This window comes from Schistocerca gregaria, chromosome X (genome assembly GCF_023897955.1).
Source record: "Schistocerca gregaria isolate iqSchGreg1 chromosome X, iqSchGreg1.2, whole genome shotgun sequence".
NCBI classification, from domain to species: domain Eukaryota; kingdom Metazoa; phylum Arthropoda; class Insecta; order Orthoptera; family Acrididae; genus Schistocerca; species Schistocerca gregaria.
Window position 1 is genome coordinate 161,519,844 of NC_064931.1, and position 19,195 is coordinate 161,539,038.

A 19,195-nucleotide genomic window follows, 5' to 3' on the forward strand; every position below is an offset into this window, starting at 1 on the left:
GTCCCCAAACTTTCTACTATATTTAAAAAAATAATTCTTAAAAATATTTATTACCTGAGACTCATACCCTATCCATTGAGTTCAACAGTGATATTATTCTGTTTTGTGGTTGTTTGTCCCAACTGTCATTTCAATACCTTCCATATACACTTAAATTTGTTGTTCGAATTACTGATTTCCAACATTATGTGCATGTTCCTTGATTTTTTAACAACTTTCCTCAGTAATTTTGATTAGTTTTTGTAGTGTGCAACTACTGCAGGATCGCTGCTTGTTCCTGCCATCAGATATATTTCCCTTTTCCTTTCGCAAGATCCTTAAATCTCTCTAGTGATCCATAGCTTTTTACGCTGCTGTTTTAATGTCCTTTATGATTAGCTTTTTTGGAAAGCTGTTTTAAAATAATGATCTCAATGTATCATGCAACAGGTCAAATTTTATGTCATATTTGGTTCATTATAAATTTCATACCAGATCATCTCTTGTAAACTATTCTTAGAAACATTTGTCCTGGAGTCATTAATTATTCTAAACTGATTTCCACTTAAGAGTATCCATACTGTAAGGCACTGTCTTATCTATCCCAACAAATTGTGCATCACTATTAGAGAGAGCATTTGTTACTTGGTAAACTGTTATTTTCTTGCTTTGAGCGTCACCAAAGGAGACATTATCAGTTATGGTCATATTGTCTTTATCTATCAGTGTTGGAAAGTTAATTACTGAGATCAAATTGTAAGCCGCCCAGATCATTTTTCCTATCAGAATCTTTTAGAAAATCTACATTGAAATCCTCATAGAGTTTTAACTGCTAGCTGCTGTCTATTAGACAGTGTAGTAAGAAATCTAGATTTCTCACAAACAGTTAAAAAAACTATATACGGTTACAATTAAAAGCAAAATACTTTTCAGAATTAATTGACAAGCACTCATTTGTATGTGCTGATCAATACAAAATCTACTCATCTCAATGTTTGTAAACTTGTGTTCTGTCTTAATATAAGTAACAGCTCCTACTTTTCCCATGCTAGTCTGCATGTGTAAGCTTTATATGTAACTTACCTAAAATTTGCAATTTAGTGAGCACAAGAACATCACAGAGCTGTTCCTGCAAGTTCAGTGGCAGACACTACAAGAGGGGTGTTGGTCATAATGAAAACTCAATCTCATAAGGATGCTTACAGAAAGTCATTTTTCTTGCACACTACTAAAGGAGGTGAGGGGAATGGGATGGTTGTTAGTGTTACATCAAGTGTTCACCACCACACTAACATGTATTACACAGTATATGTAGATTTATATGGCAAAATTGTTTTCAGTAAAGTTAAAAAAAAGTGCATAAAAATGAAAAATTATAATGTATACTGTGCATATAATACATTTAAGAATAGCCCATGGTGATTTTTAATTATTACAAGAAAAAAACAACTTTGAAGTAATCTGATGGAATCTCTGTGGCAATATCAGGTCAAAATAACTAAACGAATAAAGATATGAGTTGTCACCATATGATTGGTTTCATTCAAACCAATTAGCACTTAAATGTGTATGTGTCAGTCAAGTTTAGATAGACAAAGCTATAAAGTGGACAATGGTAAAGAAATTGCCATAGACTGCGTGAGCCAATTATTACTTCTTGCAAAAGACACATTGTATGAGTACACTATGCATACCTAAAAATAATTTAGGGATACCTATGCAATGTCTAAGTACAGCTTTTACAGTATGATGCCAAATTCTTGTATTTCTATCACTTGCATTGTAATGATGCAATCTCAGTGAAGACTTGAAGCAAGTACAATTTGACAACATATGACACACCAGTAAATTACATGATAAACATTCTTCTCCAGTGATTTACATTTAATTTCTTCTCAATTGTAACTGTGTGTAGTGTGCATAACACATAATGAAAGAATTCAAATCTTCCACTGCATAAATTCAGCTGCCACAAGAAACTGACTATATCATCCTTCAATGATGCATTCTAATAAAAAGGATAGTACAAGAGGCTGGAAAGGATGGCATCAATAGCTTTAAATTTAAGAAATATATGTGTACTAATCTGTTTGTAATTACATGATGTAGCAGTGTACCTAACTATTAGCAACGCCTTTAAATTTTACAGTCTATCAAAAAAAGAGAAAATGAGGGTACTGATGCTAACATATTATTTTTACCCTGTGTTAAGACTGTTGCTCCCAGTTGCCTAGCACTGTAGATGACTTGTAGAGACGAGATTTTGAGAGAGTCTGATTCACAGTGTGTTCCAGCTACACTTCGCACCAACAAAGAAAGTTGTGCATGGGCTTACTAGTGTGTTAAGAACTCCAGAAAATCTTGGCACTATTGCTAATTGATTTAGGGGTAATAATTGTTGAATATTACATGCTGCAATCTGTTTCAACATGAATCCTATCACACCCAATGAAAACTTTTGAACTGAAAGAATGAGGTAAACTGTATCACTAACAGTTTATACTGTTTTCTTTGTATGTTTTTACACCTCTTTATAACTGAATTGTGAACTGTTATGATATATCACACGAAATAAATCAAATGATACTGTTTTCTAACAGAAATAAAATCATATATGATTCCATGATAATGAATGCTGAAAGATAGATAAAGAGAATAATTTTTATGGCTGCAAAGTCACAAACATACAGAAAGAATAAACAAACATTAAATAAATGACTGTAACAGCCCCAGGATTGGAAATAATCACATGTCTCCTCCTAGTGATGTGATTTGGGATATCTTTGAAACGTATTATACTAAATAGAGCTAACCATGAAAACTAGCAGAGAAATCCAAAAGCTGACACGGAAGTGGTCTTTCTTCGATAACATGTAGATATGACAGTTATAATTGGACTATTCTGCTTACAATTGTGATAAAAAGTGTATAGGATAAAATCCAAATTTTAATTAACTACAAATTCCTGAAAAGAAGTAGATATATGTCAAATAAAATTACATATTGCAATTTTCATTTCTATGCTGTAGGAGGTAAGTCATCATTGATTATATTTTTGGTAGTGGCAGGTGCTGTGGGAAAGGAGGAGGTGGAGGTGAATATATTAAACCAGTTAAGGAAAGGAGCTTTCCTTTGATTTAATTACACATACCTTAAATGCACTAGAGAAACTACATAAAAATGCAACTAATGGAATATTTTTCAAGAATATCAATGAGTCATACAGCAAAAAGAGTTTCTTGTCAGTCATAAGTGTATGAATGCAGAAGATCTATAACTCTCTAAAATGGCCCTCTCGGTTTTAAAAATGTCTTTCGAAGAATTAAATTCTGTATGAGATTTAACTGGACTGAAGAGCACAGGTGCATTAAATGATAAACTGTTATGAGTATCACAGGTAGAATGCTGCTTCTTAATAGCCATCAGGACATCTCACCACAATCTGACTGGGCAATGTTCATTTCACTTCAGTGAAATTCTTGGATATTTGCAACTGCTACTATGGAGAACAAGGGCATTAGGTTTTTCACAGTTAATTAATCCAATGAGGTACATTCTGCGTACACTGAGAAATTCAAATGTAATCAAATTCATGATGCATGCTGCAAAGTTGAGAAGTCAAACTCTGTTCTCTATAATCAATGACAGAGTAAAAGTTTGCCAGTCAATACATGTGTCAGGTAATGTGTGAAACTGTGAACTACCATGTCCTCTGAAGACTGAAGGCTGGTCGCCATGAAACAAATCATTGTACCAAAAGCTTAAGTGAAACACAAAGTTAAAATATTTCATAACACTTAAGTGTCCATTACAATAACTAGTTTGCAGTGCCGCCAATTGGTTTCTGTTACATTGCTTCTAAGCAAAATGACACTGGAATATTACACTTTTTTAAATGTATGAGCGTGAAGATTATACACTAATTATCACTATTTCCTCACCCACAAACTTCTCAAATAAATTCTGGATTGGCATAGAGGGCTGGCTGTTGACAGTTGTTTGCAAAAATGAATCTTCTGATCATCTTTAAAAATAAAAGTTAGGGACAATAATTTTCATATTATTATGAAGCCTTTAAATAAACATAAGAGTTATGAAAACTGTGGGATTTCATCAGAATCCAACACTATTGATGCTAAGGAAACCAACAAGTAGTAGCTATGGACCACCCATGACATCAGATAACTAAGATGGCACTGAGAACCAGACCTGCAGTAGCTGCCAAAAACAACTAAAGATGAGAAACAAAGTACAGAAATACAGTGACTCTGAACTAGACATACTAGCATAACAGTAAATTACTGAGGGAGAAACACTGGAACATTATTGATGTAGAGGCATTTTTTATCCTATGATTCATAGCTCCTCACTTTTGAGACTCAACACTGGTGGATTTTATTTTCTGTATTAATTACTTCTGTACTTGCATAAATAAAACATTTTAGTTTGACACAGTGTTAGACAGCTCAGTGTGTGTGAGAGAGTGCTGAATCAACGTCTATTGTTACACCCCACAGTTATATAAGGGGCAGGCAAATGAAAATGACACAGCTGAAACAAAATAAGCAAACTGTTTGACACATTATGTAAAGGATAGATTACTACTCACCATAGAGCAGATATGTTGAGTCAGAGATATGCATAACAAAAGGAATGTCAAAGCTTTTGGCTAAAAAGGCCTTCTTCCAAATTAGACAAAACAAACAAAACACACACACTTATGTAAATGCAACTCACAGACGCATGACCACTGCCTGGCTATTGAGGCCAGCGATCATGTGTGGTTGAGTTGCATTTGTGTGTGTGTGTGTGTGTGTGTGTGTGTGTGTGTGTGTGTGTGTGTGTGTGGTGCCTAATACAGAAGAAGGCCTTTTCAGCCAAAAGCTTACTTGTTTCACAATCTTTTTGTTTTGCCTATCTGCAACTCAACATCTCTGTTATATGGTGAGTAGCAACCTATCCTTTTCGTAATATTGTCATTATTCCATCCTGGAATTTCCATTGTTTAAGTAAACTGTTTATTATTTTAAAAGCAATCACCATAACTGTTAATACATTTATATCACTGTAAGACAAAATGGTCAATAATGTCATCGAAAATGTTTGCCATTACCTCCAGAACCAAGATTGTACCCAGGCATACATCTCTCATCCAAAGCATATTGACAAGCACTTATGTCTTCCTTCAGGACTCCATCAATGTGGAAATCACATGGGGAGTGATCAGGACTGCAAGATGATTGTTAAGGGCTTCCCAGCAAAAGTTCTGCAGTGGAGTCAAAACAAATGTGGCAACATGTGGATGAACATTATGATGCAATGCTATCTGTCAACATTCCTGGGTGTTTGGACATGATAGTATGCATCAGTTTTTGCTATGCCCAAGTACCATTGTGCATTAATTGCGGCACCATGCTCCAGAATGTCAATGAGTTGGGGGCCTTTTAGTCAAAGAAAATGTTATTGTGACTTTCCTGGAGCTGGCATGCCTCTTGTTTCTATTACACTGCAGATGTTCACTGGGAAACTCTTACATGTCTTCCATACAGTCCTAATCTCTCCCCATATAATTTAAATATTTTTGGAGTCTTGAAGGAAGACATTTGTGGCTGTTGATTTGCTTCAAACAAAGAGGTGCATGCCTGGGTACAATCATAGTTGTGCTGGTAACCACAAACATATTTTCCATGAAGGCATTGTCCATCTTGTCTCACAGTGGGATAAATGTGTTAAAAGTTATGACATTCATTTTTGAAATAATATACAGAGTACTTACCTTTCTCCATTTGTCTCATTATCATTTGACTGTTACATATGCTCATTTCAAAAAAGTTACGTGTTTACTCAAACTGTCTAAAATGTGTTTCCATTAAAGTAAGAAAGAAATGTATACATAAGGTTAGATTCTGTGAGGTGTGATGTTTTCATCAGAGGATATTATGTTTCATGGGAGGTGACCAACACAGTCTTTGTGGTACAAATTTTATCTTAAATAAGCATGAAAAAATGTTCAGTTGAATATAAAGGATTTCACAATAACAGCAAAGGTTACAACTTCAGCTGTTGCTTAAGTAATATTTACCTATAACAGAGTTATAATCTGGAGTATTTTAGGTAGCTCCAGAAGCAATGGCTACTTAATAGTCATGATAGTAATAGTGTGTTAAGTATTCATGTCAATTTTCTCACTAAGCAGTCTCACTACTGAGCACCCTTACATCAGCTGGAATGATACCAAACATTGTAGTTATATTTGTCAGAGAAATTAATTTCTAAGATGTAGTCATCTGCACCAAATGTCATCTTGTTAAAAATTATGACATGTTTGTCTTCACAATGGACAGCATTGGAATAAATGAACTATGATAGTAAAATTCTCTGTATGACGACTATCTGAAGCAAAAGAGTTTTCTTTCTATATCTTCCATTCTATGTTGTAGTAAGGTGCATTACACATATGTAAAGATACTAAAAGGCAAGAAATAGGTCCACATACATGAAGTTATATGGTTCATCATCATCATCATCATTTAAGACTGATTGTGCCTTTCAGCATTCAGTCTGGAGCAAAGTCCCCCTTATAAAATTCCTCCATGATCCCCTATTCAGTGCTAACATTGCTGCCTCTTCTGATGTTAAGCCTATTACTTCAAAATCGTTCTTAACTGAATCCAGGTACCTTCTCCTTGGTCTATCCGGACTCCTCCTACCCTCTACTGCTGAACCCATGACTCTCTTGGGTAACCTTTGTTCTCCCATCCTTGTAACATGACCCCACCATCTAAGCCTGTTCGCCCTGACAGCTACATCTACGGAGTTCATTCCCAGTTTTCCTTTGATTTCCTCATTGTGGACACCCTCCTGCCATTGTTCCCATCTACCTGCATTCATCCTAGCTACTTTCATATCTGTAACCTCAACCTTATTGATAAGGTAACCTGAATCCACCCAGCTTTTGCTCCCATACAACGAAGTTGGTCGAAAGATTAAATGATGCACAGACAACTTAGTCTTGGTACTGACTTCCTTCTTGCAGGAGAGAGTTCGTTGTAGCTGAGCGCTCATTGCATTAGCTTTGCTACACCTCGCTTCCAGTTCTTTCAGTATGTTGAAATGAAATGTCGTGTGGCTAAGGCCTCCCGTTGGGTAGACCGTTCGCCTGGTGCAGGTCTTTCGATTTGACGCCACTTCGGCGACCTGCTCGTCAATGGGGATGAAATGATGATTATTAGGACAACACAACACCTAGTTCCTGAGCAGAGAAAATCTCCGACCCAGCCGGGAATCGAACCCGGGACCTTAGGATTGACATTCCGTCATGCTGACCACTCAGCTACCGGGGCCGGACTTTCAGTATGTTGCCATCCTAGTTTTAAGCATTTTCTTCTGATGCATATGTTGAATAGTTATTTGAGCAACATAACCATAGAACAGGTGGATGGTTTCAAGTACTTAGGATGCATATTCTCACAGTATGTTGCCATCCTGTGAGAATATGCATCCTAAGTACTTGAAACCATCCACCTGTTCTATGGTTATGTTGCTCAAATAACTATTCAACATATGCATCAGAAAAAATGCTTAAAATTTTTATGCAGGAATAAGTTATTATTTTTAAAAATTTGACATCATATATTTCAAAAGTCCATATTGCTGTGACTTGCATTTAGTTGCTAATGAGATGGAGAGAGAAGAGAGACAGCATGTGTGTGTGTGTGTGTGTGTGTGTGTGTGTGTGTGAGAGAGAGAGAGAGAGAGAGAGAGAGAGAGAGAGAGAGAGAGAGAATGAGGATCACCTAAAGGGATAACAATTTTGAGTGATTCCCAACTGACTACTTTCGACAAATGATCCACATAGGTGAATATATTTAAATTAGCTGAATTAACTATAATTCTGCTTTCTTGAGGTATGCACTTCCCACTGTTACAAAGAGTAGGGTACTTTAAATAAATATTGACATACAGAAGAAAAATATCAAATGCGTGCACTGGGAATAGTGAGATAGAATTCATACAATTCGTAATTTGCAGTATATTGTGCAAGAAATGAACGATTTACTAGCAATATATTTCTGCTGCACTAAGGTGGCCTCGAATACTTCTTTGAATTTTAAAATAGCTTTGGAGTAATGCAAGTATTATAAAAATAAAAGTTAGGTACTTTTTATATTGATAGCTTGTAGCAATGGCCACCTGCTCAATTTGCTAAATTTTCTGTGCTTGTCAAAGAGAACTGATGGGACAACCCTTATTAAAATCCCTTGAAAATTGCACAAAGCTCAGCTAACCACACAGTATTTATTATTTGCAACCATACATGAGGGCAACTGTTAACTGTATTGATATTTGATACAAGTGGTTGTACAGCTTTCAACAGCACTTGCCACAATTTAACGCAGTTTCCATATTTCTTTCACAGCAACTTACATATAGTGCCTGTGGTGTCACAAAAACCCTGCATCCTTCAATACTTTGTCAAGGGAAAAACATTTTGCTTGCATATTTCAACTATTTCCATCCACTTAACTAAATTTCACAACACATTTTGACTGATTAATTTTCAAATGAGCCATAACTTTTACGGTTCCATAGTACAACTGCTCTATATCTTTTTTTCTTTTACTGGTCATTAGATAAATATATATGGATTTTACACAACCCAGTCTCCAAATAATATTTAATTACAAATAGTTTTCTGTCAAACTGCTGCACATAAACATAGCACTTCTTCTAGTGCATGTATCAAAACTGTACCATTGTTTTAAGATTTAGCAAATGCACAACAGAATACTAAAAGATAAAGTATTTCTCAGCACAAATGACTTCATACAGTTTCATACAATGGCTGACAGTTCTCATGTAGTAAATTTCTGCCCAATGTTCCCACAAGGATATCAAGAAAATTTCATTCCTACATCATCATTTACTTGAAATTTAATGTTGTTTTCCTGCACCTAGCCTATCATATACAATTAGTTGCAGGTTTCTGAGTGCTACTCATTTGAAAGTTATACAACTTTTACTTTCTCTTTTTCCCTCTTTGTTTCTGAAGAAAGATATGTGTTTTGATATGATATGCACCACAATTATAAGAGAGAGATGTATATGTGTGTACTTCCTGGCAAACAACAGTGAAAGTTGACACAAAAAATAACCAATACACAGATTACAGAAGTTTAAAAATGATCTGACCCTATTAGTTACTTCCCATATTAGTTGATTTACATTAATATAGTCAACTGAGCAATTAATAATTAATAATGTAACAAATATCTGAAATTAATAAAGTATTACATTTGAGAATTTTACCTGTAATACTACACAGGAGTCTCAGAGTTGGTGCATCTCCTGAATACTGGTTGATCATGCCCTTGTTTGCTGCTTGTGGAACAGGGATTGTCAGGGTAATCGGTTTATGAAACTTTCTCCTTCGAGGTTCCACTGTTACTATTGGTGATACAGCAACCCTATTGCCTAGAAGCTTTGCTGTGAGTTCAGCTGCAATTGGCTGTGCCTATAAATCCAAAAGAATTGACAAATAAATAATGAACAGAATCTTAGATCACCATCCTCTAAAATATTTTGGTTTAAATAGGTGCATATCTAGAATAAACACAAAATGACTCCAGACCTTGGACAATCTACAACACTTGACTAACTGTTAAGGTGCTGAACTTTCATCACAGAGATTATAATTCTGTCAAATCATTCTCATGGATATCCACTGCAAATTATGCTAGATTATTAGATAAACTACTTAAAGATAAATAAGCATTTCACTAACAAAATTTTCATCTTTTTTGCACAATACGCTGACTACAAATTGTTTACTTTTTTCCTACAACATTTAACTTTTTTTCAAAATATGCTTATGGCCAAAACATTATGACCACTACCCACTGCAAGGTTGAATGCCTCCTGGTGGTGTTGTGGGTACGTGATGCAGTAAGAAAAGAGTGTAAGCAGAAGAGAGTTTAAAAGGCAGTAATGATAGTGAAGATATGGGCCGCAAATTTGGAAATACACTGACATAAGCTGGTTTGACAAATGGCACATTGTCATGGCCCTGCAGCTGGAAATGAAGCTGGTCACCTCTTTGTTTACTTCTCTCATGAGCACCTATGGAAAGTTGTTGAAGGATGGTGTATGTTATTAGACAACCATGTCTCATCACAAAACATAGAGGTCAGAGGATCCCCCACTGTGTAATGCAGGATAGGCAGTGATCTGTGGCGGATATGATTACAGATCTAGCGCAGGCACAAGTGTTTCAGAGCACACCATTCAAAGGCCATTGTTGAACATGGAGCTCCATGTCACATGATCTTACGTGTTCCTGTGTGGACTCAATGACATCATCAGTTACGTCTGCAGTGGGAACAGCATCACTGAGTTTTCACCATGGATTAATAGAAATGTGTTGTCTGTTAGATGAATAGCATTTCTTGTTTGACCTGGTCAATGGATGGGTCCATACACATCACTGTCCAGATGAATGGCTGCACGAAACATGCACTGCAGCACAGATGCAGGCCAGTGAGGGCAGAATTATGCTATAGGGTGCATTGAATTGGACTTCATGGGATCTGTGGTGGTAATCGAAGGCATCATGACAGCAATGAACTATGTGAACATTATTGTGGACCACTTGCATCTCTTCATGCCTGAAGTCTTCCCCTAGGGCAATGACACGTTCCAGCAGGATAGCTGTCTGTGTTGCAACACCAGAATCATGCTACAGTGGTTTGAGGGGCATTACAGTGAACTCACATTGATGTCTTGGTCAGCAAATATGCCTGATCTGTACCCACTGGTGCACATATGTGTGCTAGCTGCTCGCCCGTAAACCACCATCTCAGAATTTGCTTGACTTGTGCATAGACATATGATGCCATATACTTCTGGAATCCTGCCAAGGACTTGTAGGATCCATGCAAAGCAAAATCTCTGTTGTACTATATTTGAAAAGTGGAACAACATGCTATTACACAGGTGGTCAAAATTTTTTGGCTCAGCAGTTTATCAAATTCATAGTTTTTAACTTAAACACACAATTCATTTCTAAATCAAGAAGCAAACTGTAAAAATGTGGAGGAAGTATATACCTGTGAAGGTTTGTACATTTAAGCATATTGTCACTCATGTGGTGTCACCAGAAAGTGTTAAGCAAACTTATGGCAAGTTCTGTCCTTTAACTTATAACCCTTTACACAAATTAACCATCTTTAATGATCTCCCTATCGATACTCATGAAACATCATGGCTGAAGCATGCAATTCATGTGTCAACAGTGTGAAGGGAAAAAAGTCTATGTTAAGTATCTTAAATCAACATAATCTACATTACACTTTTTTGATTTAGTAACTTGATAAATGCTCTGCAATGAAATATAGAAATCTGTTAGTAGTATACCTATCCTCGTGTATAGTTTAAAACTACAATTTCTGCTGTTACATACAAGGATCAGACATGAAATGCAACAAGATCTCAGCTACGGTACATATGTAAGTTTAGAAAAATAACAGAATAACTTAACCTATATATTCATGGTAAAATATTTTAAAAATACTTTAAAACTCCATAAATACACCTAATTCTTTCACAATCAACTACACCATAGACTGTCCGTATAAAACTTCTAATTATTATGCTCCATTACACATAAAAATAAAATTTAGTAATGACTGATCACAACTGCCACGTTGAAGCCAAAAAATGGAGCACAGGACTAATTCAGATGGCTCAGTTGTTACTATTGCCAACTTAACACAAAAATTTGTGCATAATTCCCTATTAAGCACACAACTTTACTCTGAAAATTCACTCAAAAGTTGCTGTGTTCTTAAAAATCTAAAGTAACTAACAATGCTGGTAAATAAGCATTTGTTATTGCTGTGTTGTTCTTATACAATGGTCATGTGCTGAACAATGCATTCCTTTGTCAATTATGTGATTTTATATTATGAAATGAGACTCTCTGTTTAAAACACAAATATTAGTAACTGTCAATGCTACAAACCAGAATTCTGTACTGTTAGTTTGTTGTTATTCAATGGCTAAAAACTGCACAATGCATCAACTGGTCAATTGTGAGATAATGCAAACTGAACTCAAATTTTTAAATTGCAGCCCCAATCTATTTTAGTTTTTTATTCTAGTAAATTGTGATAAATAGCATCATTCTTTGCATGTTTTTTTCCATTTCCTACACAAAATTACAGTGGTTTATTGTAATTGAAAAACTGTGTAAGAAAAATGCAAAGTACTTAAAGTGGAAAATAGTTAACATTTTGCTGATTTAGATTCCACAAAATATGTGCTCCAACTTCTAAAAATGCTGTCTTGATATTAAATAGTTTTTATCAAGATTTAAGTTACGTTTATGCTCGAGGTCACTGACACACCACCAGTAGATTTATTAATGAATTTCAGGTGAGAACTCTCCTTAAGGGAGGCTAGCCTGGACTCCCAGAAGCAAATTTATCTGTACTGAATGATATGAAACTGATTAAGTTTTACCAGAATTAATGAGGTAATATTTATGATGGTTAGTTCCATGTATGCAGACCATGTAGTCACCAAGCAAGGCAACATATAGGGGAAAGAAGAATGAAGGCCATGATGTTGTGGTTCTAAACAAGAAACTTTACAAAATAGCAAAACTAGACCTCACTTATGCTCTACATCCCTTTGATTTTGTGTCCACTAATATTCCATTTTATTCTATTCATTTTCTGTATGAAATATAATACTTCTAATGTTTAAATAACTAAGAAAGTTTAAATTAGCTGTAGAATATACCCCAAACTCAGATGCACATATTAAAGAACCAGTGTATAGTACTGTAAAGACCCAACTAGAAGGAAACAGAATACTGCCTGTGGTATAAATGATAATGCTGTAACTTATTTTTAAGTAAAGTGATGAAGCACAATTTGACTGGTTCTTAATATGCATAATGAGCTTTTTGGCAAAATATTATAAAAACGTTAGATTGCTATCCACCATAAAGATGACACATTGAGTTGCAGACAGACACAATGAAAAGAGTGTTACACATTGAGCTTTCAACCAAAGCCTTCTTCAAACAAGGAAAACTCGCACATATTCACGCAAACAGGAACACCACATGCACACATGACTGCTATGCCTGGTTACTGGGGCATGAAGTGTTCTGCTTGGTGATTGTGTGTGCATTTTCTTTTCTCAAGAATGCTTTGACCAAAATGTCAATTTGTAACAACCTTTTCATTGTGCCTGTCCACATCCCAATATGTCATTTTTACAGTGAGTAGCATTCTATCCTTTTCCTAATATTTTTGATATTCCAACCTGGACTTTCCATTGTTTGATTTTGTTTGTGACAAAATACTCATTTGTCAATGGCACGCAATGCCTAATTTTGGTTTGAAACCATAAATTACTGTAACCAATGGTATTTATTGTTCTTTTCACTTGATATTTTGGAGGATTATACCTCGAGCATGAGATTGGTTTATTACAGTTAAAACAGGCATAGTTACTGCCAGACAGTACCACAAAGGTTCTGCCTATACACAATTGTAACCCATCTGCCTCATGATGGAGGTATAATCCTCTGATATACATAGTAGCAAGACCAATAAATGTGACTACTTCCAGTAAGTTATATTTTTAAATTGATGTTCATAATAGTCACTGTCACATCTGACCTAAAATGTTCACATTGAAAGAGATTTCATTTGCAGCACATTTACTGATGATTAGACCCAAGAGGCAGTTACCAAAATTGTGGAAATCATTAACATGAATGAAATAGTATGTAAATGGTGAGAAAATGAATGTGGGACAAAGTTATAAAAGGAATATCTTTAAACTGAAATATGTATAGTCAAATGTGATGTATAATAGGTGAGAAAGTGGTAGATTAATTAGTTGTCATTTATGTTATAATACTTTTCATAAATGCTCTGTACCTAAAGTTTTATGGGGATTTTCAACATTAAACATCATGTTTCTTCATCTGAAAATGTATTGCTCCTAGAACATTCCCAGTGGTGTCATTTCATCACACATTGTTAGTCATTCTTCCCAATTCATTTTACAGTGTTTTCTTGTTAGTTTTATTTATAGACTTAGGACTCAGAAAATTGAGGCAACCATAATTATCATCCAGTTACTTCATATGAATTATTACGTGTTACCTAACTAAACTGTGATCAGTTTGACTGTTTTTCTTCATCTACTAGTGAAGTACAACCGCTTTCTGGCTGCTTTATTGAGACCTCTTGATTGCTATCCATTCAATTTATTTTAGAATATGTATGTAATAGAAAATATATGTGAAACAGACATTTAGTTCTTTCACTAATAAAGTTTTATTACTACATAGGATTTTCGCTTATTTCTGATCCTGTGAAACAGTTCCTTTGTATGAACTTGCAAACAAGACATAAAAGAATGGGAATATCTCTCTTGACAGAAGTTTTATCCTTGTCTTTCTTTATTGTATGATTCCATATTCCTAGATTTCCAGGAAGTATTTGACACTGTGCCACACTGTGGACTGTTAAAGAAGGTACAAGCATACAGAATAGGTTCCCAGATATGTTAGTGGCTCAAAAATTTCTTAATCATTAGAACCCAGTATGTCTTTCTTCATGGCGAGTGTTTATAAGAGACTAGTTTATCATCAGGAGTGCTCCAGAGAAGTGTGATAGGATTAGTCTTATTCCATATACAGGATGCCCAAGGGGGAATAGTCAGTATTCAGTGCTATGACAAGAATAGTAATTAAAAGCAAAAAGGTCTAGTAAGTGTGGGCTCTAAAATGTACAACTTAAGAGCTATGAGCATTTATTCACCATTGATACTGTGAAACAAATCTCTTCTACTGCAAGCTCTTTGCTCTCCATACTTTGGGAGGAGCTAATATGGACCAAAACTAGAAAAACATTTGTCTAGTGAATATGGGCTCCAAAATGCATGTGTTAAGAGTTATGAGCACTTTTTTCAGTAGATAAGATGTGTTTCACAGTAGCAAAGATGAAAAATTGCTCATAGCACTTAAGGTATGCATTTTAGAACCCATGTTTACAAGACATTTTTTCTTGTTTTGGTTCTCCTCTCAAAATAAAGAAAGCAACGGGCATTCAGCACAAGAGATTTGTTCACAGTATAGAAGATGAAGAAGTACTCATTGCTCTTACGGTACTGGTAAGCATTTTAGAGCCCATGTATACAAAACATTTTTGCTTGAATCATCATTCCTTTCACATCCCTGAATGTTGACCACTGCTCCTAGGACATCCTATACACATACATGATCTGAAGGATGGGACAAGCAGGAATCTGCACCTGTTTGCTGGTGATGCGGTGGTGTATGGTAAGGTGTCATCATCGAGTGACTGTAGCAGGACACAAGATCACTTAAACAGGATTTCTAGTTGTTGGCAGTGTGATATAAATGTAAATAAATTTAAATGAATGAAGATGAGTTCTTGAGAGTATGGAAACCCCACCAGGTTGGATTAAAGAAGACATCGAAGCAATTCAGAGGAGGGCTGCTAGATTTGTAACTTATAGGTTTGGTCAACATGTAATATTATGGAGATGCTTCACTAACTCAAGTGAGAATCCCTGGAGGGAAGATGACATTTTTTTCATGAAACACTACTGAGAAAATTTAGGGAACGGGCATGTCAAGTTGACTACAGAATGATTCTACTGCCGCCAACGAACATTTTGTACCATGAAGATAAGATAAGAAAAAATGGAGCTCATATTGAGGCATATAGACAGACATTGTTCCCTCCCTCTATTGTCAAGTGGAACAGGAAAGAAAATGACAAGTAAAAGTGCAAGGTACCCTTCACCATGCACCATATGGTGGTTTGCTGAGTATGTATGTAGATGTGGATTTGCAGCTATTTTTATAAACTGATACTAGTAGATATCAAAAATTGGTCATTTATCCTTATGAACACAATCCATTTACATTGTTTCACAAAAAATAACTGTACTCTCATTCTAAATGTGCCAATGAAGCAGTCCATTTGAGATGCAAACACCTGGTGACATCTAAATTTGTCTTCAGCTTTACTGAAAGGTCAAGATTTGTTTTCTGTTTCTCTCCTAATATAATCCAATTTCTCCATATAACAATTATGTAAAAAGTAGCTATGGAAATTAAAGAAGAAGAAGATGTAGACAATGAACAATGATGCAGACAATGAACTGTCATGATATGATTTTAGTACTCTGTATACAATATATGTGAGTTTGGTGCCTGTTATTAACACATAGGTTTCATAATACAAGGCAAAGAAGCCTCTTTTGCAACTACTAATTGCAAATAATACCTTCACTTAATACTATTTTAAAGACAGTTTCTCACATTCCTTCACTAACAATCTACATTCGGTTTTCCAATATCCGTTTTTAATACCATGTGTAGCAAAAGCAACAAAATCATTTCAACAAAGAATACCTACTGCTAACCACCACACCATGGAATTAAAACTACAAAAATTATTTCTCACCAGCACAAATTGTCAAATGCCATAAGAGATCTTATCATCCTGCTTGCATCAACACAACTGTACCAAGATCAGTACTGAAAATCACAAACAGTTCTCCTGAAAATCGGGTAAAAAAACTAATTCAGAAGCACTAGTCCTAAACTGGGGCTTCATTCAGGCATCAATGACATATTAGAACATAAAACAATATTCTGTCTCCTTTCAAATATAAATATTTCCTCTAGGCATCAAAAAGAACAGGCTGATTTTAAGCTGGCCAGGGTGGCCGAGTGGTTCTAGGTGCTACAGTCTGGAAACGTGTGACCGCTATGGTTGCAGGTTTGAATCCTGCCTCGGGCATGGGTGTGTGTGATGTCCTTAGGTTAGTTAGGTTTAAGTAGTTCTAAGTTTTAGGGGACTGATGACCTCAGAAGTTAAGTCCCATAGTGCTCAGAGTCATTTGAACTGATTTTAAGGTAATTCTCAAGTAATTCTGCAGACAACTTTACTACAGAATTTTTTCTTATTTTTCAGAACTGTTAAGTGATACCCATAGAATATGGTATTCAGAAATTTTATAATTAGTACATTTCATTTGATTTGAAGACTGTACACCATGGAGAATATACTGAAGCTTATAAAAATGAATTTTTTTTAGGAATACAAAGAATTCACCAGAAACAGATTTATGGTGACATAGCCTATCAATCTACTACTTTCTTTCTGACTGTGTTTATTTAGTTTCTTGTACTGGGACCACATTAATGGTGGTTCCATTCAGAGTCGACACACATGAATGCCAAAGCCAAGAATTAAAATTTGTGAAGCAACCAAAAGTATATCCAATTTTTGTAATTAGAAGGGACAACATTGCATTATGTGAAGATAAAGGAGATAATAGTTTATCTGTCTGATTATGTATAGTGGCAAGTAGCTGACAGAAAGATCTCACTGAATATTATCAAAGTCTACATTTGGAAATATTGACATCTCTAAATTGATCCCATTATCAATGTACGTAATTACCTCAACAGGGCCCACAAAGTTGTTGAACCTGAACAAAAGAAACTATAACTGAAACAAATGTGCAGATTGCACAAAGCAAAAAATTGACAGGAACAGAAGAAGATATGAATGATGACAGATGTATTTTAGAAAAGAAGTAACACAGAACTCTTTAATATATGAGAAAAGAGTGCCAAAACAATATTCTGCACTTTAATAAATTATCAATGAAGATTATTATTATTAAAGGGAAAGACTGCACTGTTATATAAATGTGACTAATTGTAATATAACTTCAAACTCAAAGTATTGTGTCACACAATACTGATGAAGTGATAAAAAAATAATGCAGCAGGGATCAAAACAGTTTTTCAACATAAAAGTATGTTTTATATTATTTTATTTGATTATTTTGAACCTTTCAAAGGAGAAAGAATGCTGTTTCTGTGGGTCTTAGAGAGAGTGGGCAACATAAACATGACAGTTTAAATGTCCGTTCTTAAAGAAGAGTAGTAATAACTAAAGAATTATTATGACCCAGAGATTCTATAAAATACGACAATATAGTCTTCAAAGGAAGAAGTGAAAGGTTCAACTGAAGAAGTAAAAGGGCTGACTGTGTTCATCAGACAGATTACTAGTGAATAGTGTCCTTTTTTTTAATTCTTTAGAAAGGGACATGGGTATCCTGCAGTTAGTGATAAGTTTAATAAATATTCTGATTTATTAACTAAATTTTGTGCTTCATTTATTGATAAATGTGTTCCATATACAACAGAATTATTAAACAGGGCTTGCATACAGAATATTTTTACTTAGAAAGAATCTCACAGTTTTCTTCTCTTTATTTCTCTCTTTTAGTAACTGTTCTGGTGTGTTAACTAAATTTCATGTTTCAGTAATAGATAAATGTATGCCAATGGGACAGAATTGTTAAACAGGGTTTGGATACAGAATACTTTTACTTAGAAAGAAACTCACAGTTTTCCTCTCCCTCTTTCTTTCTTTTAATAGCTGTTCTTATGTATTAAGTAAATTTTACATTTCAGTAATAGATATCTGTATGTTATCTGGAACAGTACTGTTAAACAGATCTTGGATACAGAATACTTATACTTAGGAAGAAACTCACAATTTTAATCATAATGAAGTGAGAAACTGTTGTGAAGTAATTCGTTGGAATAAACTGATTTTCTGTGAATGAACGAAGCTAACAATGTATCTGAAAGCATTACAAACTCCTAAAACAGCAAAATCGATTCATTAGTGGTATGAAAACAATTAAGTGAAATGCAGGAGGAGAACTGCTCTTTACAAATCTGTAATTAACAGATTAATAGACACCACAGAAAGTTGAGCAATCACAAAAACCTAAAAAAAGAGAAACAAGAATCTCTGCCTGGAAATTACTTGTGTTTCTAATCGTTCTTTATGTTCACAGTACATGGGTATGTACAACATGTTATATAGTTCAAATAAAGCATAAACATAAAATGTTCCATATATCATTGGCTGACAAAAATACTGATTCTGTAAGCAGGAAAATCTATAAATCAGGGTACCTTTCTCATGCAATTAAATCAAAGGTTCCCCATATTTTTGGACAAATAGTCACTATAATAAGAACAACTTTACAAGATAATCATCTAAGGATAAATGACAGAGAAGAGATAAGAGACTTGATGAGTTTACCATATGAGGAGAATCATCAG

At 34.9% G+C, this 19,195-nt stretch overlaps 1 protein-coding gene across 1 annotated transcript in view; it reads right to left on the minus strand.

The window, feature by feature from the left end:
• Positions 1–19,195, minus strand: part of LOC126297950 (titin-like) — an 817,179-nt gene that overhangs the window by 382,667 nt on the left and 415,317 nt on the right. Inside the window, exon 24 of the mRNA XM_049989271.1 lies at positions 9,289–9,493. Coding sequence (XP_049845228.1) covers positions 9,289–9,493 — 205 coding nt within the window. The remainder of the gene's footprint in view (positions 1–9,288; positions 9,494–19,195) is intronic.